At 42.6% G+C, this 26,012-nt stretch overlaps 1 protein-coding gene across 1 annotated transcript in view; it reads right to left on the bottom strand.

The window, feature by feature from the left end:
• The window catches only part of KCNA7 (potassium voltage-gated channel subfamily A member 7), a 65,465-nt gene extending 41,515 nt beyond the window's left edge, over positions 1 to 23,950 (bottom strand). Inside the window, exon 1 of the mRNA XM_075191596.1 lies at positions 22,882 to 23,950. Within this exon, the coding sequence (XP_075047697.1) occupies positions 22,882 to 23,481 (600 nt within the window). The 5' untranslated portion in view covers positions 23,482 to 23,950. The remainder of the gene's footprint in view (positions 1 to 22,881) is intronic.
• Positions 23,951 to 26,012: the final 2,062 nt, after the last annotated feature.

The raw sequence follows: 26,012 nt of genomic DNA, 5'->3' as shown, positions 1-26,012 counted from the left end.
CGCAAAATTTCAGGCCATTTCAGGCATTCAGCCACAGCATGTAGGAGATTACAGCAGCTCCAAGAGCAGTTTAACCTGCCCTGCCACCAACTTAAGCAAGAGGTGGTAACTAGGTGAAATTCCACCCTGTACATGCTTCAGAGGATGGAGGAACAGCGCAAAGCCATCCAAGCATATTGCACAAGCCATGACATTGGGAAAGGAGGGGGGATGTATTTCACTCTTGCACAGTGGGGAATCCTTTCAGTCCTGTGCAAGGTGCAGAAACCATTTAAAGTTGTGATGTGTGAGGTGAGTGCAGACTCTGCTAGTTTGAGCCAAGTCATTCCTTTAATTAGACTATTGGAAAAGCAACTTGAGAAAATGAAGGAGGAGCTGAAAGCAAGCAATTCAGCAAAGTATGTTGGCCTTGTCGATCAAGTACTTAATTTGCTTCACAATGAAGCTGAAGATGATGACGATAACATCTTTTTAAAACTTTCTATGTAAGTGTAGGGTGCAATCTACCCCCAAAGAGGAAAGGGACTTGTGGCATTTCCATATCACGTACCGTCTTGAAAGGCTGCTGTTTGGGCAATTTATCCTTAAGGGTAGGGTGTCATAGACAGAGTGACCCCAAACTTTGTTTGTCTATTTCTCTTAATATTGCACAGTCTATAACGGCTGAATTTTTCGGTTTTTTCGACAAGTGGAGGGGGGCCTAGAGAGCCAGAAACCAAACTGGCTTTGTCCATTTCAATTAATATTGTACAGTCTATAACGGCTGAATTTTTTGTTTTTTTCGACAAGTGGAGGGGGCCTAGAGAGCTAGAACCCAAACTGGCTTTGTCCATTTCAATTAATATTGTACAGTCTATAACGGCTGAATTTTTTGTTTTTTTCGACAAGTGGAGGGGGCCTAGAGAGCCAGAACCCAAACTGGCTTTGTCCATTTCAATTAATATTGTACAGTCTATAACGGCTGAATTTTTCGGTTTTTTCGACAAGTGGAGGGGGGCCTAGAGAGCCAGAAACCAAACTGGCTTTGTCCATTTCAATTAATATTGTACAGTCTATAACGGCTGAATTTTTTGTTTTTTTCGACAAGTGGAGGGGGGCCTAGAGAGCCAGAACCCAAACTGGCTTTGTCCATTTCAATTAATATTGTACAGTCTATAACGGCTGAATTTTTTTGTTTTTTAAACAAGTGGAGGGAAGCCTATAGAGACAGAAGCAAACTGCCTTTTTCCATTTCTTTACATATTTATCTATAAGTGTAGGGTGTAATATACATCCAAAGACGATGGCTGCATTGCCAATATGCATAGATAGAGAGGAAGCCAATCTGTTTTGTGTGTAGAATAAATGAAGGCCTACCAACCAAGAATTAAACTGTTTTTTTGGATGATTTATTACCTCTACAATTAGATTACTTATCTCTAAAACAGTTGGAGCACTAAATTGGGTTATTTTAGGCCCAAAAACATTGATTTTCCAACAAAATAGCAAAACAAAACCAAACAAAACCAAAACCAAAACACGCAATGGCGGTTTTGCAAAACCAAAGCCAAAACACGACGGTAATCCAGATCCAAAGCCGAATCCAAAACCAAAACACGGGGGTCAGTGACCATCTCTATTTAGAAATAAGGACACTTTTAAGGTTGTGTATTAGTCTGGCGTGGAAGGTGTAGGGTGCTAGGAGCATTTTAGACTAAAGTGGCCTGAACCCTTAATCAGGCCCTTTAGACATATTCAACAATATGGCAGTAACAGGATGGAAGTTGGCAATCCTTAATTCATTTGCATATTAAACAACATGGGATCTTTTGTTTATATAATGTATTTGTTTCTCCCCCTTTGTGCCGGAATCCCTGTTCACTTCTTCTTTCACATTCTGCTTGTCATTGACCTCATTAGCGCTGACTCTTCATAGAATTGTCTGTTGTAGCAGGTCTACAGCACAGCTGTCAGTCATACTCATGAACCAAGCCCCTTACATCAAGGCTTCTCTGCAATGACCTCAGCCTCTTCTCACTGAGGATGATAGGGCTTCTCCCTCTACATCAAAGGGGTACAATGTACCATTAATGTCTCATTCATACTGGCTGGTCGTGGTAAGCAGGGCTGCCACCAGAAATTGTGGGGCCCAGTACAAATGTAACAGGCAAGGCCCCCCCTTCTTCCTTTTCCCGCGCCACCCTCATTTTTAAATTATTTTCTAGCCAACAGTTGCCACCCCCCATTCTCAACTGTCACCCCCATCCCTGGCTCCATCTAACCCCTGCAGTAGTTTACTTACCCCTCTGATTCTTCTTGCTGTCCTCTCTCGGCTCTCCTCTATTGACAGCGCTGTGACGTTATTAATCACATGACATCAGAGAAGCTGCAGGGAGCCTCTTTGACTCGTCGCGGTTCTCTGTCCGGGAGCCGGGCACCTGGGAGGCTGGGACTGAAGCAAATGGCAGCAGCTGTGGGGCCCTGACATCTTGGGAGTGGAGGCAGCAGACCTGCTGCTTACAAGATGGCCCGTTGCCGTATCCGTAATTACGTGTAGAGGTCTCTACCCACCTCTCACATCTCAGTAGTAGCTGCTGCCTAGAAATGGCGCCCACTACCTCCCTTAATTCACTGTGGATGCCCCCTCCTCTAATAAATTTGTTAAGGCGCAGGGCTGGTGGGGCCCCACTCTGCTGTTGGGCCCGATACTGCTGTACCCCCCTTATGGTAAGACTTAACGTACCACTTTGCCGGCCCTGTCTGAAAGGGTGCGCCGACTAGTTGGTTTGTGCATGTGTAGTGGAAATGAATTGCGGACTTTCACATCCATTTAGTGAACAATAAATAAATAATTGTTAAATAAATAAGATAAAAGTATGTAAAAAAATATATAATTTTAAAAATATTGACCAATGAAAAAGGCTTTACTCAAAAAATAAAGCATTTTCCCATTTGCTTCTATTGCCAACATCCTGAGATGACGATAATGGAACAATGATGGCGGCTGTACGAGTACAATAATTTTACAACTATTTTAAATATCATACAAGATCAGCAATGGGAAGGGCCCGTGGTAGGAAAGATAATCAGAATAACAGCGGATTTTCTGTTGCAAGTTAAGACATGTGAGACGGTTTAATGGCAAATTGACAAAGGTGCAGACTGTCTAAGGGAGATTATATATCTCTTATTTTTAATAGCCCATGTCCTGATCTGACATGCCCAGTCATTTTCATGAGTACTAAATTGAATCTCTCGCTGGCACAAACAAACCTGCAGCTGTATAATACACACACAAATAAGAAAGCAATATGTGGATTCTTTAATGAAAGCCTATCTAACACAGCAGGTCCAACTCTCTAAAGGTATTTTACGAACGTGCAAATCTGCATACCTACAGAGCAAATAAAGTTTTATGACATTACATTCCTTCTCTTGCTCGAATGCACTTGTTCTTACAGGAATTGTATAGATCTCCATGCCTCTTGCAGGGGGTGGGGATGAGCAAAATCTTTCTTAATGCAGCCAATGGTGCATCTGCTATTTTGCCTACACGGAAAATCTTGATTTCGGTTTGTGGAGCAACAAAACCATGCTCGACTACTCCAGATCGTGGAGGAGAAGTCATGTGACAGCGGTGGAAGGGGCGTGGCGACACCCCGCCCCCAGCTAGGAAGAGCCGAAATTCATCATCAAGGATGCCTGCTCTTCTGGAAGTCCGGTAGGACTCCCCAAAATTCAGGAGCTTCACGGAAATTCCAGGAGAGCAGGCAAGTATGAGCAAACTACTTAAGTGAGTTTCAAGGGGTGAAGGGCACGCATTTACAGAGCTGTTCCATGTTTAGTAGAGGGACATTAAGGTAGCAGAGATATACATTTAATGGGACATATTTTGCACCTTCCAGGGACACTTTATAGGAGAAAGTGATTTCAACCAATTTAAGGAAAGTGGTAGGATATAGGATTGCTATGTTCCATCTCCTAATTACAGCCCGATCCCCCAGTGGTCTAGCGGAGGGAGTGGGGCAGAGGCAGAATGTCCACGATGCGCCGCTGCGCATGCACAGACAGCTGAAGCCGGAAGTTTGGCTTTCGCACCGGCACTTCCAGCCAGACAGTGAGGGAGCAGCCGCAGTAATAATAGCTACCTGACCACAAGTATATAAAAGTCCCAAAGCGCCTGAAACAGTGCCCGGAGGCACTATATATATATATATTATATGTAATAGGAGTCTATACCACCACAACAGTACGAGCTTGCAGGGACATTTAAGTGCTACAGTATATAACAGTGTATACAAACAAGCCTGCACCTGCATATGTAAGTACTGCATGACTGTATTACCTGAACTGCTGCTGTACTGAATATGAGCACCTGCATAACCAAGTGTTCTTACCAAGTTGTAGGTCTGACCTTCTCTACTAGACAGGACACTACAGGATGCATCCAATATTTATGTGGAATTTTAAGTCACAGAAAAATGCACAAAAAATTGTAAAAAAAAACAACTATTCAATTAATGTATGTTAGTAATGACAAAATATTAAAATAAAATAAAAAAATGTTTTTGTTTTCCATAATATACATGTAATAGGATGTTCTTAATGTCTACTACATAAAATAAGTGTTTACAGTTGCTCCTGATTGCAAACACATGTAATAGCATGCATACATAGCCGTCATCACTAGTAATCGGCACTTAGACTAGACCTGTAGCTGGAGCAAGAGATAGGGCTGAGAAACAATACCTTTTGGTATGCGCAGAGCTTGAAATGAACGCTGCTGCGTGTGCGCGAGATTGGCACGCCCTTACTTTATATTAACTACGGGCAAACAGCCTTTCCTCACCCTATTCCCTACCTGAAATCGTAGGCTGTAGTAAGTGTCCTTTTTGCTCGAAGATGAATTGAACGTTGCTGCGTTCTGTGGCGCATGAGCTACTTCTGGGAATGCGCAGTGTAATTTTGCAGATTCTACGCACAAAATCACTATTTACGTCCCATAATGAATAAGGCCCCTGATCTCCATTCCTTATCAGACTTTTAGACCTTCTATGTGGTTAATAGTGTGATTAGGGTATAAAGTACAGCTAAGAGAAAGTAGAACATCTAGATCGCTAACACTGAGCAGGATCTGCGGATCCGTCAGTGAGGCCGCTGTGGGAGCTAGTATCCCAGGCCAGGAGACAGAGGACCGCTCCTGGCGCTAATGCGCAATAGTACCACGTACCTATGTAACTCAAAATTGGCAGTGGAAAGTCTCAGGCTGGAGACTAGGCACCACATAGGGTAACTACCACCTAGGGCTAATCAATTGGCTGTAATTTGCTAATGTTATTGTATCACCATTATTCTTATGTTGTTCCTTGTGTATTTATGCAAATAAATAGCACGTTTATATTTGTACCTAATCCTTTGCCTGAGCGATTTTTACCCACGTGTAGACACCCCAGACACGTGTCTCCACATGCAAGCAGGATATTTTATACAGTGAACTGATATCTAGGTCTGTGTATATGTTAGGGAATTTAGACTATAAGCTCCAATGGGGCAGGGACTGATGTGAGTGAGTTCTCTGTACAGCTCTGCAGAATTAGTGGCGCTATATAAATAGCAGATGATGATGATGATGTGTACATTAGAAGAATACATTTATTGGGGCATTAAAGTGAATACTTAGCACGCAAGCTATGGTCAACAAGATATACTTTGGTATGCCGTGTGCACTACAGCCCATGGTATGGTTAAGAAATGAATATTTAGCAAAGATAATTAGAGATGCTCACTGACCACCGTCTTTTGGTTTTGGTTTTGGATCTTTATTAACTGTGTGTTTTGATTTTGCCAAAACTGCCCTCACGTGTTTTTTGTTTTGGTTTTGAATCCCTATTTTTTTTTTTAAAAAAAAAAATGCTAAAATCACATTACTTGGCTCTTTTTTTGTTCCTACATTATTATTAACCTCAATAACATTAATTTCCAGTCATTTCTAGCCATTTCTTGTCAAGTGACCCCCTCCACTTTCTGTCGCAACAACGTTTTGCCTTAAATCAGACTTTCAAGGACACATTAAAGTACCAAGCCGGCTCAGGTCGGTACTCGGATTGCCTAAGTTTGGGGAGGTTCGGTTTTCAAAAAACTGAGCCTGAGCATCACTAAAGATAATATTGCAAAAATGTAAATTCAGGTCTATAATGTATAACTTTACTGTACCACCATACAGTCACGTAATGCCATCATATAGCATAATAAAGCCACCATATGCATCATTTTATCACTATATGCATTATGTTACAAAATATCCTCATGATGCCACCATATAGCTTGATCGTGTCTCAATGTGCCCTTAAACTCACTCCAGAAACATAACAAATGGGCACCAGACAAACCAGGAAGTAATGAGTACTTCTGGTGAACTATGATTGGCTGTAATTCAATATAACAGGAAGTACAATCTTAGTGATGTGTAACCAGTCATAGAACTAAAGTTGGGTGGGTTTTTTTTACCCCACCATGTACAGAGCTTGCTGGGTGATGAGGTCCTGTCAGTTGACTAAGTACTGAGGGCTGAAGTAAGCAAGAAGGAAATTAAAAGCTGAGGCTGTGCCATGTAACAAAATGTAATTGTATCCCTCTATGCTTAAAAGTTTAACTGAGTATGTGTACGCTCATCTGATATCATATGGGAGGGCTAAGGAATAGTGTATAAAAGTGATGAGCGGAGAGTAATCATTCTCTGGAGTTTCAGGACACTGAACACCCACCCTCCCTGGTTTGGATGGACCTCTGTGCCTGCTGTGGCTTTCTGTCGGGTTGTTCTCTGGTTGCCTGTTACCAGTTCCGGGTGTGTCTGGCGTTTGACTGTGAAGGTCCTGGATGGCGTGTTGCCGGAAAATGCAATGCAGTCAACGGCCAGTGGTTGAGGCGCACATTCATTATCATCATCTATTTATATAGCGCCACTAATTCCGCAGCGCTGTACAGAGAACTCATTCTCATCAGTCCCTGCACATTACAGTAATGGGCATGCTGAATGCGCCTCTCTTCGATGAGCCGGCTATAGTTTCAGTGCAAGTATCGTCTGTGAATCAGCTTGTAGTTGCAGCTTCATGGAGTGCCCGGGATTGCGTAAGGTAGATATGTGCGCCCGGGATGTGTTTTGGTTGTCCGCCCCTGTTTGCGGATATCCCATGGTTAATGCAGGGATATGCTGGTTGCTTGGTGTGTCTCGTACCGACTGCTCTTTTCTCCACCACCATATTTGGTTTGCAAAATCCTTTTATTATTGCTACAATTATGGCAATTGTGTCAATTATTCAAAGAAGTTAAATAAGTTATTAAGAAATTTAAGTGGAGTGAACGATATCAGCCGTTAAGCATTTTAATGGCCCCGTCACGATTTGGCAGGTATCCCCTCATAGGTGGCAGGGGGATACAACTGAATGGAATTCCCCCCTCTAAACCGGAAATACAGTTTAGAATATGAAGGAAAGGCTTTGCAGTGTAATTTCAAGTACTGCACAAGCTCCTACATTGGCTTCTCTTTGCAGTGTGATTTGTAGACTGTTACAGAGCTCTTACCATCAAACTCATCCGCTTCCATGGTCGAGTAAAAACACACGGCTGGTAGTTTAGAGCGCTTGTTTCCAGGCTATCGCCAATCTCTACGCTTATTAATGGTAGAGTAGATTGTAGATAGGACAGACATCATTACTTTTGCAGCGTGGTTGCAGTTCCTGACTGTGTGGTGTGAGGTATCTGATTTTGTCTTCAGAGTCAGCCTGAGGGCTGTGTGAAATGTGATCAGTGCTGTATTTAGATTTTGTGCTGTGCGGGGCCTCATGTATGAATTCGCTCTGTAATTGTGCACCAATGTCGCACTGTCGTCTGACCACCCACAATATTGCCGGATCAATGGAAGGTTTCCACGAAGTAAGAAGCAGAAGCGGTGAAAGAGATGAGAAAATTACACTGATGTGACTTGTACACTGCTCTCCTCTGCCCATGTCATGATGACGAGCTATGCTGGCAACTGATTAACTGCAATGGGATCTTTATAAACAGGATAATACTGAAACACTTCATGGCAATATTACAATATTTTCTTAAATCTTTGGTTCAATGGTTCAATTGTATAAATAAGTCGCACAAAATAAAAAAATATTTACTTTTTCAATTGTCCATGAAAAACCCCCACCAGTTTTAGCCATACTTGCCAACCTTTGCTCTTTGGCATCCAGGAGCATAGGAAGGGGAGGTGGGCGTGTGGGGGCGGGCCTTTACAAGTTGTGTCATTTTGGCCCCGCCCCCTGTTATGAAATGCCAAAATTCACGACATTGCATAGCAGGGGTGGGGCTTAACGTTGAGATTGCATCATTAAACTTCGCCCTCAGGATCCAGGAGGATCATCATCATCATTTTCATCATTTATTTATATAGCGCCACTAATTCCGCAGCGCTGTACAGAGAACTCACTCACATCAGTCCCTGCCCCATTGGGGCTTACAGTCTAAATTCCCTAACATACACACACACACAGACACACAGACTAGGGTCAATTTGTTAACAGCAAATTAATCTACCAGTATGTTTTTGGGATGTTGGAAACCGGAGCACCCGGAGGAAACCCACGCAAACATGGGGAGAACATACAAACTCCTCACAGATAAGGCCATGGTCGGGAATTGAACTCATGACCCTACATTTCCAGGAGTCCGGGAGCCTCCTGGAACTTTCGGGAGAGTAGTCAGGAATCCTCTGTACAGCAGTGAGGAATTAGTGGCGCTATATGAAAAAATTATGAAGATGATAATTGCACGTCGCGTCCTAGAGACTCACATATTTAGTAGAGCCTGCGTTTCTCCTCGATCTATGACAGGGGCAGTACAGCAGTCTAAATGACTCAATTTGTTGTGAATCACGTAATTTTGGCCCACTTGACCTTCCCTTCAGGATCTCACGGAGGGGATATTTATAAAGTTGCCAGTATGTAACTGTGACAGGCAAAAAAAAAGTTAGAAGAGGGAAGTGTCATTAGGAAGTAAAATGAAGCTTACATTATTTTTTTGTATGGCAATAATTTTCCCCCTTATCTCCCATAGGCGCCAATGTCCTCCTTTCACTTTCACCCTTTCAGGATGGCAATAGCAGGAGTAAATTATAGAAAAATGCTTAATTAAATTAAATAATGCATTTTTTTACACATGGGGAATATTTTAAATTAATTAATATTTTAAATATATTTTTTCCATTTTTATTTTTGTCATACTGCTCACCAGGTCAATCTGCGCATGTGTGCGCTGGCTTGTCGGTCTTGAGATTCCAGTTTCCGATATGTTTAATAAAGAATAATAAATGTGCTTAAAAGAAAACAGGAAAAGAAAACTAACTTTATTTAAAAAAAAAAGAAAAAGAAAAAATGCTTTATTTTAATCATTAAAACATTTTTCTTGTTCTGTCCCCCAGCTATCGCCACCCTGAGATGGCAAAAGCCCTAAATCCTAAATCTGGTAAAAAATCCAGTTTTCGACGGATTTAGGGTCTTTTCCTATTTGATAAAGAGATGCCATAGTATATTTCATTTGACGCTGTAGTGGGCATTGGCATACATTACAAACTGTCTTCAGTCTTTTTATAGTAGACAATTTATGAGCGTTATTTGCCAACGGCGTCTAGGCAGATCCTTTGGGTCTTATCGGTAGAGATGCAGTTCTGGCCTCACCTGCAGTGAAGCAACTGGCCATAAAGATTGAGAGAGAATTTTGTTTTTTTTAACAGATTGCAACATTTTTATTATTATTATTTAAAGCCTATTATGTAGAGAAAAATAGGTGAAATTAGGGAAAAACTTTTTCCAAGATTCTGCTTATATATACAGTGACTATAAAAGGTACCCACACTGATGTGAGTGAGTTCTCTGTACAGCGCTGCGGAATCAGTGGCGCTATATAAATGGTGATGATGATCAACACTGTGTATGCTGATTGGTGTGCCAGGAACCAAATGAAATAATCCTGGGCACTCACACTAGATTCCCTGCTATCACTAATAACCAGGACAAAGACAAGAGCAGAGAATGTTAAATACTACAAGCTAGGACTAGATGAGAGATGTTCACTGACCTCAGTGAACTGGTTTTGGTTTTGAATCTGAATTAGCTTCGTGTTTTGGTTTTGGCAAAACTGCCCTCATGTGTTTTGGTTTTGGATTTTTTAGGAAAAATTCTAAAATATACTAAAATCACATATTTATGCTGGGTTTTTTTGTTCCTACATTATTATTAACCTCAATAACACTAATTTCAAGTCATTTGCAGTCAATTTTGACCACCTCACAGATCACAATATTATTTTCATACACTTTCGGAAAAATACTGCAGCGACCTGGCTGGATGGTAAGCGACAGAGCATTGACACAAACACACGGCAGTTCCTAGCACATCTAGGACACATTGGCACACAGCAGGGGCAGAAAAGAAAAATGGGGGTACGTCCTCCCTCCCACTCTCCGTTATGTTGGATCTTAAAAAGGAATCCAAAAATCGCGAGATCCGAGGACGTAATGATGACATTTTGCTCGTTTTCGATTCCAAGGGCGCGCGAAAGTACCTGTCACGGTTCTCAAACAGAAGTACAGCTAGGAGTCATGAATTCGGTGAAAAACACTGTGTTTATTTGCAGAGAGGTGATAACAGGTAATAAGGAGCAGTGATAAATACCAGGTTCCAGCTGATGCAGCAAGTAGCATGAAATGTCCAGAAACAATCAGGTAAGGACAACAGAAAATGACATCAGGATTAGGACAACAGGAAAGGACATCACAGGATGGGACAACAGGAAAGGACATCACAGGATGGGACAACAGGAAAGGACATCACAGGATGGGACAACAGGAAAGGACATCACAGGATAACTCCTTAAGCACAAGAATAATGCACAATAGCAGCACCTCTGGGGAAAAGAGGTACTGCTGGAACACAAAATAGAAATACAAATAATAGAATGACAAAAAGGCAGGAGCTGCCATGCAAAGCAGCATGTAATGCATACGCTGTAGGCAGATCATGACAGTATCCCCTCCCTTAAGGGCGGATTCCAGACGCCCAATTACCAAAAATGTCTGAATTCATCGGAATCATAGTCCAGAATTGGGGGCCCGGCAGAAAAGTCCTCGTCCATGGGTGGATGGGCAAAGGAGACTATGCCAGCTGCCAGTTCAAGCTCTGTAGACCTTGCTCTCTTCTTTCGCTTTTTCTTTTTGCGAGAATTCCATGGAACAGCAGTTTGAACCAATTGGGTGGAGCACAAAGAAATCTCTAGGGCAGGTGAGATGGGTGGACCTGCTGACAATACAGAGGCCCCGTAACAAGGCATAGCGGGAGGTGTTGGTGAAAACTTGTTGATCACTGCCTCGACAAATAGTTGTAAGTCAGAAAGAATGGGGTGATCAGACTCAACAAAAGGGTTTGCCCATTCCATAGCCTCTCCTCTAAAATGTGTTAACAAAAACAAAACTTGCCTCTTTGGGTCACTGGCAAGGCTAGGTACTGAGGGGAAATAAGAAGCACAAAACCTCAGTAGAGCACTAAATTGAGAAAGGTGCCCCTCAAAGGTAGATGACAGCTCACACTTTGCACCCTTGGCAACGGATGGTTCGGACTTGGCAGCAGGCTTAACAGGAGACCCGGACTGGGTGGCAGGCTTGACAGCAGGCCCGGACTGGGCGGCAGACTTGGGAGCAGGCCCGGACTGGGCGGCAGGCTTGCCAGCACTTTGAGAAGACTGAGGGCAGACAGCACTTTGAGAAGCCTGAGGGCAGACAGCACTTTGAGAAGCCTGAGGGCAGACAGCACTTTGAGAAGCCTGAGGGCAGACAGCACTTTGAGAAGCCTGAGGGCAGACAGCACTTTGAGAAGCCTGAGGGCAGACAGCACTTTGAGAAGCCTGAGGGCAGACAGCACTTTGAGAAGCCTGAGGGCAGACAGCACTTTGAGAAGCCTGAGGGCAGACAGCACTTTGAGAAGCCTGAGGGCAGACAGCACTTTGTGGTAACTCGGGCTGGACCGCATGGACTGGCAACTCGGGCTGGACCGCATGGACTGGCAACTCGGGCTGGACCGCATGGACTGGCAACTCGGGCTGGACCGCATGGACTGGCAACTCGGGCTGGACCGCATGGACTGGCAACTCGGGCTGGACCGCATGGACTGGCAACTCGGGCTGGAGGGACAGAACCCCCTCTGGAGCAGACTGTAAGAGCAGCGCCCCCTCTGGAACAGTCGGTAAGGGCAGCGCCCCCTCTGGAGCAGATGGTAAGGGCAGCGCCCCCTTTGGAGCAGACTGGAAGGGCAGCGCCCCCTCTGGAGCAGACTGGAAGGGCAGCGCCCCCTCTGGAGCAGACTGGAAGGGCAGCGCCCCCTCTGGAGCAGACTGGAAGGGCAGAGCCCCCTCTGGAGCAGACTGGAAGGGCAGCGCCCCCTCTGGAGCAGACGGTAAGGGCAGCGCCCCCTCTGGAGCAGACGGTAAGGGCAGCGCCCCCTCTGGAGCAGACGGTAAGGGCAGCGCCCCCTCTGGAGCAGACGGTAAGGGCAGCGCCCCCTCTGGAGCAGACTGGAAGGGCAGCGCCCCCTCTGGAGCAGACTGGAAGGGCAGCGCCCCCTCTGGAGCAGACTGGAAGGGCAGCGCCCCCTCTGGAGCAGACTGGAAGGGCAACGCCCCCTCTGGAGCAGACTGGAAGGGCAGCGCCCCCTCTGGAGCAGACTGGAAGGGCAGCGCCCCCTCTGGAGCAGACTGGAAGGGCAGCGCCCCCTCTGGAGCAGACTGGAAGGGCAGCGCCCCCTCTGGAGCAGACTGGAGCTCAGGAACAGAGACAGCGGCTGAAGACTCAAAACTGGACACAGTGGCAGGAGACTCGGAACCGGACACAGTGGCAGGAGACTCGGAACCGGACACAGTGGCAGGAGACTCGGAACCGGACACAGTGGCAGGAGACTCGGAACCGGACACAGTGGCAGGAGACTCGGAACCGGACACAGTGGCAGGAGACTCGGAACCGGACACAGTGGCAGGAGACTCGGAACCGGACACAGTGGCAGGAGACTCGGAACCGGACACAGTGGCAGCAGGCTCCAAGCTGGAGGCAGATGATGTGACCTCAGAGCTGGAGGCAGATAATGTGACCTCAGAGCTGGAGGCAGATGATGTGACCTCAGAGCTGGAGGCAGATGATGTGACCTCAGAGCTGGAGACAGAGGCTGGCACCTCGGCACAGGAGACAGAGGCTGGCACCTCGGCACAGGAGACAGAGGCTGGCACCTCGGCACAGGAGACAGAGGCTGGCACCTCGGCACAGGAGACAGAGGCTGGCACCTCGGCACAGGAGACAGAGGCTGGCACCTCGGCACAGGAGACAGAGGCTGGCACCTCGGCACAGGAGACAGAGGCTGGCACCTCGGCACAGGAGACAGAGGCTGGAGCTGGCAGATTGGGTCTCTTCGCAGAGAACAGGAATGCTGGAGCATAAACAGATTTGGAGTGCCGAGAGGAAACAACAGGGGATGGTTCAGTAAGCTGACGTGGTCTACGGACAGGACAGTCCTGCAAGAAATGTGCATTGCTGGCACAGTAGATACAGTTTGTTGGTTACTCTGCGCTGTCGCTCCACTTCGGTCAGATGGGGGCGTGGCCCACTTGTGAACCGGGCATTAGTTAAACTGCAGTTGTTAGTTAAATGCAAATTTGACATGGTATTATTGCAAGGTGTTGGCGGCACGGATTCAGCAGCAGACAGAGTTGGCTGGGTCAAATCAACAGCATTAGATTTCAGTGAAACCGTCTCTGATAGTCTCCTGAGTGGGTCCGAAAGCAAAGCGGAAAATCCGGCCAGCTGGGAGCGCAACAATATAATGTCCATTTGTAAGGTTTGTAGCAGGGGTGATTCCATGATAGGTAAAACAGACATGTTGCAAAAGACAAATGAAAACTTGATTGCAGCAAAAAAAAGTCCCAGAATAAAACAAAACTTTCACCTGACTCCAAAGCTGTTTTTTTTAGGCTGGTTATACTGTCACGGTTCTCAAACAGAAGTACAGCTAGGAGTCATGAATTCGGTGAAAAACACTGTGTTTATTTGCAGAGAGGTGATAACAGGTAATAAGGAGCAGTGATAAATACCAGGTTCCAGCTGATGCAGCAAGTAGCATGAAATGTCCAGAAACAATCAGGTAAGGACAACAGAAAATGACATCAGGATTAGGACAACAGGAAAGGACATCACAGGATGGGACAACAGGAAAGGACATCACAGGATGGGACAACAGGAAAGGACATCACAGGATGGGACAACAGGAAAGGACATCACAGGATAACTCCTTAAGCACAAGAATAATGCACAATAGCAGCACCTCTGGGGAAAAGAGGTACTGCTGGAACACAAAATAGAAATACAAATAATAGAATGACAAAAAGGCAGGAGCTGCCATGCAAAGCAGCATGTAATGCATACGCTGTAGGCAGATCATGACAGTACCGAGCCGAGCCGACTCGGTACTCGGATCCTCTAAGTTCGGGTGTGTTTGGTTCTCAAGGAACCGAGCCTGAGCATCTCTAGACTAGATATGAGCAAAATGGCATAAACATTTAGAATCTTGCTGGGAAAAAGGCCGATTGCAGAAGTGTAAGGATCCAGCCATACAATCTTCCAGTTCCATTTTTGCTATGCCATTTTGTGGAATGCATTCACTACTGTATTGGTACATTTTTCAGTGTGTGGTATAACAACAATTTAGCGCAACAGTTTAATTTTTCTAAAGATGTTTGGTGTGTTACATTTTCTTCCGGTTTTTCACAGTGATCCGTTTTGCTGAGTCTAATACAAGTCATGAGAGCACTAAGAAGACATACCTCTCAATTTATTCATGATCTGCAGAGGTGAGAGTTTAAAGGAGCATTTAATTTCCTAGTAGGAGTAGCAAATACCCTGGGTGCTAACGACTGCTCCGACGCTAGGAAGAATATGGGCCTGATTCATCTTTGAATGCAATATGAACGCAACTTGCGTGTACAAAAGCAGACATAACTTGCACGCATGCACACCCATATACAAGTTAAAGCGGATCTCAAGAAACGATTCCATTTGAATCTGGGTATAATTACGCTCTGGATATACGTTACTTGCCATATGCAGATAGACAGGACAGACTTCAGAATATGCACATGTGCATCATAAAGTCACATCAGAATGCATTTTTTTGTTTTAAATAAAATTAATATAATATAAATATTATAATATATTAATATAAAATTAATATGCAGTATAGTTCTGGGCACCACTCTATAAAAAAGATAATTTGGAATTATAAAGAGTTCAGAGAAGGGTGACAAAATTGATAAAGGGCATGGAGTCATTAAGTTACAGGATAGATTAGCCAGTTTAGGCATGTTTACTTTAGAAAAGAGGCGTCTAAGAGTAGATATGATTACTATGTACAAATACATTAAGGGCCAATACAGAGAACTTTCATGGGAACTTTTTACCCCAAGGACTATACATAGGACACGTGGTGATCCCCTAAGGTTAGAGGAGAGGAAATTTCACAACCAGCAAAGGAAGGGGTTCTTTACAGTAAGGGCAGTCAAGATATAGAATTCATTGCCAGGGAAGGTTGTGATGGCAGATTCAATAGATATGTTTAAGAAAGGGTTAGTCAATTTTTTTGCGGAAAAGTGTATCCAGGGATACGACCGTTAATTAAAATGAAGGATAGTAGTGGATATAGGGTAAAAATAGGACTGCAATATTGGGTCTGGGGGGATTTTCACAACTGAAACAGATTGGCGGTTGCTTACTCTGGATCATTTTCAAATATAAGTGCAGGATCGCAGGAGATCCAAAATAGGTTGAACTTGATGGACTGGTGTCTTTTTTCAACCTCATCAACTATGTTACTATGTAATTTACAACTAGTAATACTATAATCATTATTATAAATATATGTAAAATAAATGTTTTTATTTGTACATGAAATACATAAATCAGAATGTTCTTAATATATACTGTACACAAAATGTATTTTTGCAAGTAAGCAAACACACGTCAGTCATTCCTATCAGTCAGCACTCACACCTGCCCTGTAGCTGGTGCAAATGAATAGCTAAAAAACATATACTTAAGAGATGTCCAGAGCTTGAATCAGACGATTGTGCGTGCGCTCGACCTCTGCACTCCCTTACTGTACATTGCCTATGTCCGTCCCCGCCTTCCTGTCCCCGTTCTGCCCTTCGAGTCATAGGCAGGTGGAAGCGTCATTTGTGATTGGACATTAATGAGATGCATTTACATTCACTGGTGTAAACTCCCTTTTCGAGCATGTGCAGAGCAGTTTCACACAAGATACAGCTCTCAACAGGACTTACGAAGATGAATCAGGACCTAGCAACGTTAAAACTGCTCCCGCTATGTAGACCATTGTTGTCCAACTCGCGGTCCAGCATGCCTGTAAATGCGGCCCAACAGGAGCTTTGGTTGTGGCAAGGGGGCAGCGCTGAAAAAAAAATCCTGCAAAAAAAAAATACTTACCTTGCGGTCACGTCAGCTGGCGCTCCGGCTCCCTCCCTGGTCTCCTCCTCCGTGTGGCACTCTCAGTGAATGTCGGGGGTGACGTCATCACACCCGACATCTATTGCGTAGCGCAGCACAGAGGAGTCACCCGCGCGAACTATCAGCAGCAGTGAAAGATTATCCAGTATCTTATTGTTGTTACTCTGAATTTGGACTTTCTGCACCATGCAATTATGAACTAGCTGTGTTCTCTGTATGTATCTAATATAAATATTAAGAGATAATTGTATTTTGTATATTTTAAACCATTTTAAATGTGCAGTGCTGAGTAGGGTGAAAATATCACCCACTGTTACCCTCATCGGAGGCTGCTCCATGAGCCATTTTTCCCGCCACCCTATCATTAAATCTCTGTAGATTTCTATTAGTCCTCCTGATGCTACCTATATCCGTGACCATTTCAAACTGGTCAATAAAAAAAATTATTCATGGGTGCAAAAAAGGGAGGAAAAAAACGTTTTTGGCATTTAATTCCCCGAACCCCACTAAGGGGCAGATGCAGGTAAGTTAAATTGCAGCTGGTAATGGGACTACTGCTTTAATCATGATTCTGCAACAGGTTTCCTAACTCTTACTAACTTCATTTCCAAGTAAGTTTAATATGTTAACTATGTTTTCTATGTTTTTTTCGATGATCAGCTATCGTTAGTGTTAGTGTATTTTATGTGTGGCCCAAACCAACTCGTCGTCTTCCAATGTGGCCCAGGGAAGCTAAAAGGTTGGACACCCCTGATCTAGACAGATCCAGCGTTGTGCTGCTGTACTAACTTTCTAAGGTTTACCATTAGAAGCTGACAGAGGATTCTTCAGGGTTCTCTCTGCGCTCCTTTCTTGTTAATCCATGTAACCTTCAGGCTTGATTGGTAGACAATTACTGCATGCTAACTCACGACTAACGTAAATCACTTTAAAGTGTCCAGTTTCTAAGATCACTGAATCTTGGACAGTATTCTGAAAATAGAGAGCGATAGAAACCCTTCACCGAGAATTGGAATTTTTGGATAACTTCCCAGTATTCCATCAGGTTTCTTGACAGTGATTGAAAAGAATGGAGTGTTCCAAATCATGACTGCACGTGAGCTACAGCTGATAAATTGTGTACCACTGACCGTAGCTCACTTTCAGTCACATGACAACCTCTTCTGCCTGGAGTGCCCTACTCCATTTATGTGTTTTTCCAGGTTGATCACTAGTAAATATAGCTATGGGGTTTAAAGTTGACCTTTTGGAGGCATCAGTTTTGTGGACTGCACCAGTGGGCAGCAATCAATTTGTAAGAAACCAGTTAAATCCCTGAGACACTGCCTGACTTATATTCATGAGACCTGACTAATATTCATGAGGCCTGACTTATATTCATGAGTCCTGACTAATATTCATGAGGCCTTACTAATATTCATGAGGCCTGACTTATATTTATGAGGTACTGGTTCCTTTAGAGTTGATAGGTTTAATTCTTATTAATATTAATTCAGGCCACAAAATGGCTCTGGAATGAAGCTTCATGACCACATCTAGATCTGACTGAGACACCCTAAGAAAGAGACAGTCGGGTTCAAAGAGACCATTGTAAATGGGGTGATTCAAGTAGCCGTGAATAGAGATATTTTCCACATTACAGCAATGTTCGCTATCATTGCACAGTTTTTACATGTTTTAGCGTGAACTGTTTTGTGCGTTTCAAACAAATGTTTTATGCGCATATCACTTTTATTTGCCACAATATTGGCGCCTATTACTAGGCAGTCCCTTAGCCCACCTAGCCCCTGGTGTTATTGCTGGCAATAGCAATGTTATCACTGGCAGTAACCCCTAGATATATATACTACAAAGCAAATATAAGCCCAGCCCAGTTGATGGCTAAAACTCTAGTCTTCATTAGCAATAGGGTTTTTTGGCTCTTTGATAAATAGCCCTTTGTTTTAAACGCAGCAGACTTATTCTGAGGGTCACAATATTTTGATGTTTAATATAACTACAATTTACATTGGTATAAAACTCACATATACACAGGGAAAGCAGCCTCCCCTCAACTATGGTCCTAAAGGTGTGGGCAGAGTTGCAACTATCTGTAGTGGAGTGAGGAGGTAATACTTTACATTTTAACCCTTTCGGTGCTAAGGACTTGAACATAGCACACAAGGGGTTCATAGAAGTTAAAATTATACTTACCTGTCCTCCACAGTTATTGCCTGTTGGTGGACGATGGGGAGGGGACGTGGATTGATGACATCCTAACTGTGTATCATTATACCCCGCCTCCCTCACCCACTGCTTACAGAAAAATAATGACTAGCCAAGGAAACGTTTCTTCCAACTTAGGTGCCTACTTAATAGTTTTTATCTGGTAATCAACAGACAATAATAACATACACTACAGAAAGCTTTATTAAGTTCAGAGAGAAGGGGGCTTTACATACTTGCCAACATTTTTATTCTCCCGTCTGGGCGATATGGGAGGTTTGATCATACGAATCACATCATTAAGCCACACCCTGACAGCTCAATGCTGCTATTTCCTGAATAGTATAGCGGGGGACATTCACTGCTACCCATATTGTTCTTACACATGTTATGCTGTTCATTCAAGACAGTGCAAACTAGCAAACAATTATATAAATATAGAATGCTCTATAATTTTCAAGTGCAGATTTTATTATGAAAAACTATTGTAGAATCCCACCTTTTGCTAAAGAAAGAACCACAAAATATTTAAAAATACATTTTTTTCAGTCCATTTCAGATAGATTCTTTTTTTTTTTCAGCGACAGGTAACGGCATTAAGCAAACTAATGGTATTACCTGAAAATTCAACGCCTTTGGAAAAAAAGCAAGATGTAATTTGTGTGGGTAGCGCTCAAACAAATTACTTATATTGATGTTGGAATGTGACCAGCCCACAAAGAGTCAATATAGGCTCAGCGACGTAGGGGTTAGCAGAGTTGCAGTGTAATGTCAGGTGAAAATAGAACTATGTATGTTGTCTTCATGATTCATGCCTGAAAATGGAGTTTAGTCACACTTAATGTAAAAACTACATTTAATGAAATCTCCGTTGATACACAAACTATTATACCTAGAATGGAAAATCTATTTTTTTCTCCCCTGGTACTCAAACACCTGGGGGTATATTTTCTAAACTGCGGGTTTCAAAAAGTGGATGTTGCCTATAGCAACCAATCAGATTTTAGCTATCATTTTGTAGAATGAACTACATCAATCTGATTAGTTGCTATAGGCAACATCTTCACTTTTTCGAACCCGCAGTTTAGTAAATATAGCCCCTAGGCAGGCCCGGCGCTCCCATTAGGCAAGGTTAGGCAGTTGCCTAGGGCGCCGGGCTCTGGAGGGCGCCACAGAATAAAAATTACTTTAAAACTGTGCGGCGACCGCTGACCATACCTTCCACGGCCGCCGCACAGCTTCCGATAAATCCACGGGGAGGGGGAAGGGGCTATGGATCATCACCGCCGCCTGTCTGCTCCGTCTCCTCCCCTCCACTCACTCACTGTCGGGCATGACATCATCATCACGGGCCGACAGTGTCAGTGAGTGGAGGGGAGGAGACGGAGCAGAGAGGAGCAGCTTTATGGAGGCAAGTAAAGGTAAGGAAAGACGTGGGGAGGGGGGGCACGGATTTTGAAAGTGTGCCTGGGGGGGCGCAGATTGTGAAAGTGTGCCTAGGGCGCCAAGGACCCTAGCACCGGCTCTACCCCTAGGCCTTATTCCCTGTGTCAAAGCTCTACTACATTCACCCACTGAAAACGAAGCACGGAAAAGGTGCTAAACAATAAGTCTATACACGTGTAATTAAGACGTGTGCTTGCAATGTTTTCATTCCTATGTGTGCTCTCTTATGTACTTCCTCTAATTTCCATTTACATAGCAAGTTGCTTTATGAAAGAGAATGAAACAGAGCTCACAGTGGGGAATTACAAGCAGAAGTCCTTGTATTTATACTTATTATAAAGAACTTCTATTTGGAAGTGCTGTCCTTTCTAAGCAAACCCTCTGTCCCTGAAATGTCTTAGTGGAGCCCAGAAACCTCAATCACTTAAAGGACAAACAAACACTTCTCTTCAGTTGTGTGTGTCTGTGTTCATGTGTGTGTCTCCATGATTGCAGTTTAGTCAAGGAAGCTGCCCGTTGTGAGTCTTTGGTTTTATTAATACCTCCAACCCCCTTTAATTTGTATCTAAGGGGGTAAACAGTAAAGCAATAAAACCCCCAAAAAAGTCAAAATACAGAAAAAAACGAAAACATGTCCAAGCACATAAAACTCACATTAAATGATACTGGCTAAAAAATATGCATCACATTTTTATATAAAATGTCTAAATATTGTTGATTGTTGATATATATTGGTTGCCCTTGCTTTGGCAAAACTGTCAAAACTGCTTTAATCCGTTATAACGCAAATGGTTTAATTTGCCCAACTTGCATTAGTCTCATTAAAGCTAATACTTGATTGGTTGTTGTACGTTATTGGTGCCATGTATTAAGTAAACCTGTAGGTCAGTGTTGGCTAACCTGTGACATTCCAGGTGTTGTGAAACTGCAAGTCCCAGCATACCCTTCCAGCAATAAGCTGCTATATATTGGCAAAGCATGCTGGGACTTGTAGTTTAACAACACCTTGCCTTCACAAGCCATCGGCGCTTTAAATTTTCGCTGCAAAGTCGCCGATTTCCGCTGAGTTGAAAAAACCGGACTTTCATACATTTACCCCCTGTAGTGTCACAGGTTAGCCAACACTGCTATAGGTCAAGCTTTGGCAAACTGTTAATGGGGTAGCACATACTTACCCACTGTTCTGGAATGTACGGGAGACTCCCGAATTCCGTGTAGGTCTCCCAGCCTCCCGGGAGAGCAGGACATTCTCCCACATTCCTAGTGAAGTGGGCATGATGGGAGCCCTCATGACGCAATTTGTGGTGAATCATGCCATTTTGCCAATTACAAATTCAATGTATTTATGTGGTCATTCGTTATGAAGAGTGAGAGCTATGCAGGATACAATGCATTGACTTGACTCACCACTTGACAGTGGCTTTTTTCTTTGACACTGAAGTTTGAAGAGCTAAATCCATTATTTTAAACCCTTCACAGTAAAGTAACCCTATTAAACTAGCAAAATTGACCAATAACAATGAAGATATTGTAATTTAGGCTAAATTAAAAAACTATATGTCTATATTGAAAAATGCCAACTATGAGCCTGATTCATTAAGGAAAGGAAATAAATAAAAATAATAACTTTTCACCTGGGCAAAACCATGTTGCATTGGAGGGGGAGATAAATTTAAAATGTGGAGACAAATTTATAGTTGGGGTAGGGCATGTCCTAGATTCATTTTAAATTTCAATGTACAAATAAAGCTATCAAGTATTTGTGCACTACATGAAATAAAAGCCAGTATTTAACGTATGGGCAAAATAATAAACTAATTTGCACCCCTTGCATTGTAACATTGTTTTGTCCAGGAGAAAACTCACTCAATTTTTTTGCCTCACTTTCCTTAATGAATCAGACCCAATATGTTTCCATGGATAAAAAGTACATAATGACCTGTGCAGAGAGGTGTATTGACTTATGCAGATTTACAATTCAAATACTCAGGGCAGGGCTCATTCACCATATGTGGTGGTAGAAGTGCTAACAATGCATAAAAACTAATATGCACGTTTTTAATGTATTACTCTGCTTATTTCCTGCTTTGCACTTTTACCAATACATTATCTATTGTATTGGTATTATGCATTAACACATGAGAAATAGGGCGTTCGGGATAGGTGTGAGCGAGCACTCATAGAGGATCTGTCACAGGACGTCCCCTCTATTATATGTAATTCTACTACTACTATTATTATCACAACTACTACTACTACTACTACTACTACTACTACTACTACTACTACGATCATAATATCTTTCAGTATTTTAACAATATAATCAACTACCCTGACTAATTACATGTGGATCATCTGTGAAGTTCATATGAGAAAGGTACGAAGTGTGACTTTGAATGATCTTTTGGACATTTCTGTAAACTGATCCTGGGTTGTCAAACCTGTGTGAGCCCCCCACCCCCTGAATATCTACTCCTATAGTGATGTATTTTTGTATAGCTTTTCACGCTCAGATAGTTCCTCAACAAATGCATCTCAAGAATTTCTCACCTGATTTTCGCCTTAATTACACTACTGTATTCGTGGTGACTTTGGATTAAAAAAAAATCCATCTAACAAAGTGAATGTGAAAGTAAATAAAATATAACTCTTACCGGTAAGGTCAGATCCCTTTCATCACGGAATTCGGGTAGAGTTTCTAAGCAAAAGATGACTATGGAGATGAGGATGACCATGACCGAGATAATGGCAATGATACGGGCAGCAGAAGAACTGTCTGGGTGTTCAAAGAGGAGCCAAACTTGCTTCATGAACTCACATTCAGGAAGAGGTCTTTCCTCCTCTTTAAGAAATCCCTCATCTTCCCTAAATTTCATGATCACCTCATCTCCAAGCTGGTAGAACATCAGCTCCTCCATAAAAACGTCTAGGGGTACATTAGCAGGTCGACGTAGACGACCGCCTGATTGGTAAAAGTACAGTATTGAGTCGAAACATGGGCGGTTCCGGTCAAAGAAGTACTCATTCCTTAATGGATCAAAGAAACGCATTCGTTTCATTGGGTCTCCCAACAAGGTTTCAGGGTACCTACTGAGTGTCCTTATCTGAGTCTCAAACCTCAGCCCGGACACGTTGATTACCAGTCGTTCGCAGCAGTCTTTCTCACGACAGAGTTCATACTTCTTCTCATCGGAGACCACCATAAGGTTAGAGCTCCCAATCACTTCATCCCCATTCTCCATGACCGAGAGCATTCGTGTGTCCTCAGGGTAGTCCCAGTAAAGCTAAAATATCCATATCGTCCTATGTACTGTTTCTTTATTCGGTATTCTCCTTGCTTTGATACCTTTCACATCCCCTCTTTAAAGGAATAGTTCTTCTTTCTCTCTTCACATTGCGGTTAGTTTCAAAAACGTTCTATCTGTCTAGCTGGGAGAGAGAAGTTTACATATCAGGTCTGCTTGACTTTCCTTTAAAGTTTGTCTGACTTCCCTGAGATTCCACACTTCTCTCGTAAACTTTACTTCCATGAAATTAGGAGACACTTCAGCCTTCCTTCTCAAACTTTGTCTCCCTGTTTTGTGATTCTGTCTGCCTCCACCAAGAGATTAACATTATGTCACATTTGCTCTTGCTGTCTGTATACTTCTTCCCAGACCTTCATACCAATAGCAGCACTTCACTCTGTGCTGTAAACAGATTTGCAGAGCTCAAGGTATCGGTTTCTCCCTACTGCATAAGCTAACAGTTCCATGCAAAATAAAAATACACATCTACAGCTCCTCCCTCCCAACTCCCCTTCCCAGTTAATGTCCGAGAACCCATTGAAGGCTGTAGGTCAGCCCAACCCCAAGTCCACCACCGTGCAGCCTCTAAAAATAATACCTTGCTAACTAGACTCCTTAGAATAGCCTGCTGGGGATTTAAGACTGTTTTTAAATTTCGTTGTCCTTTATATCATAGGGTAAGAAGTTGGGTACTTCAATTCTAACCATAGTGACAGTTAGCTTTAGAAATGATAACTGTCCTGAAGTTGGAGACATAGGGGTATATTTACTAAACTGCAGGTTTCAAAATGTGGAGATGTTGCCTATAGCATCCAATCAGATTCTAACTGTCATTATGTAGAACGTACTAAATAAAGGATAACTAGAATCTGATTGGTTGCTGTAGGCAACATCTCCACCTTTTCAAACCCGCATTTTAGCAAATAATATACCCTATACACTTTATCTGCTGTGTCGCAACCTCTTTGGCCAAAAATTTATAAAGATCAGGAACACTTAGACCTAAAGTCAGATGTTTACTAAAAAAAAAATTGTTTTTAACTTCTAAACATAACAAATAGCGAAAACGAAAATGCCATTGCTAAAAATGTCATGATTTTTACAGAGTTTTTAGTCAAAGCATTGTTGTTTTAGATTTATCTTGTTCTCTGATTTCTTGTTATCGTGTTACCTTTTCATGTTATACATCAAAATAACCTTTTTACTTTTATAGCAGCAGGAATAAATTGCTAATCTCCAGTTTCCTTTGTTATCTTAGTATATGATGTCATGTGTCAGTTTATAATGCTGCATATACAATGTATACAATGTCTGTTTGTGTCTTGCTAAGTACAATGCCCAGGAAGAACTTCACATCATGTTCCCACTGCAAGCCACAGTCTAATGCTTCTCATTTGCAATAGTGAGCAATTTGTGGAGCGATTATTTGGAGCAATACAAAGTATTAACAAAGAATTCTTTCATGTATACATTATACAGGAATTTATCAAACTACACATCTAGTATTTTCATTATGTTTCTGACCAAATAATACCAGCAGATCGAAATCTGCATAATCCCGTCTGGTAGGACAAAAGATAATGCTTCCTACACACATCAATTGAAACAATCTACACTGCAGTAAGAATTTGTGATGGGTAACCTAGCAGCACATAAAATAGGAGGATTTTTTAGCAGTATTGAGTCAGTTAATTTAATGACGACCCCTATGGTGTACCAATAGAATTTCTGGACAAAAGCAATATATACACACACACATATATATATATATATATATATATATATATATATATATATATATATATACTTAAATGCTATTAAAGATTTTTTCCATGCTCAGATTACTTTAATTTTTTGTTTTGTACCGGTCATGCTGCAACTTTTACTAAATGTTATTTTTTTTTTCAGGTTTTTCAGGATTCCTTCTGCACTTTTCAGCCATAGTTTTAGAACATCACTAGAGTTCTTTATTTTCATTGCTTGATTATATAAATGTATGTCTGAAACATAGAGAAGGAGACCAAAAAGATAAGCAATGTATTTAGTGAAAGCTTCAGTAGTGCAAGTAGTAGTGAATATATTATATTCAAGTCATGTAAAGTACAAACTCCCATTAATACCCCATTCATACTGCATCAAAATCCGGGGTTTTTACTGGGTGGAGCTCAAACGACCCGGGTCTTGGTGCAGTATGAATGGTAGAAGTGAAAAATCACCAGTCTAAAAACCCGTGATTTATCGAGGGGTAATTCCCGGGTTGCCTGCACTATCAATGGTGCAACCTGGGTTTTGGCATAGTTGCGTGGGGTGGGGTGGGGTGGAAGGAGAGAGAGAGAGAGAGAGAGATTTTTTTCATATTCCAGCTATCAGCCAATGAAAAGTGCTCTGGTGATGACTCCCACAAATTGCCAGGGCACAGACTTGTGCAGTATGAATGGGGTCACGTACCAATAGGGTAGAGAAGTAATAGCAGGATACCATTCAACATGTCACAAAAT

Source organism: Mixophyes fleayi, chromosome 11 (assembly GCF_038048845.1).
Source record: "Mixophyes fleayi isolate aMixFle1 chromosome 11, aMixFle1.hap1, whole genome shotgun sequence".
Lineage (NCBI taxonomy): Eukaryota > Metazoa > Chordata > Amphibia > Anura > Limnodynastidae > Mixophyes > Mixophyes fleayi.
This window is presented reverse-complemented; position numbering and strand designations above follow the sequence as displayed.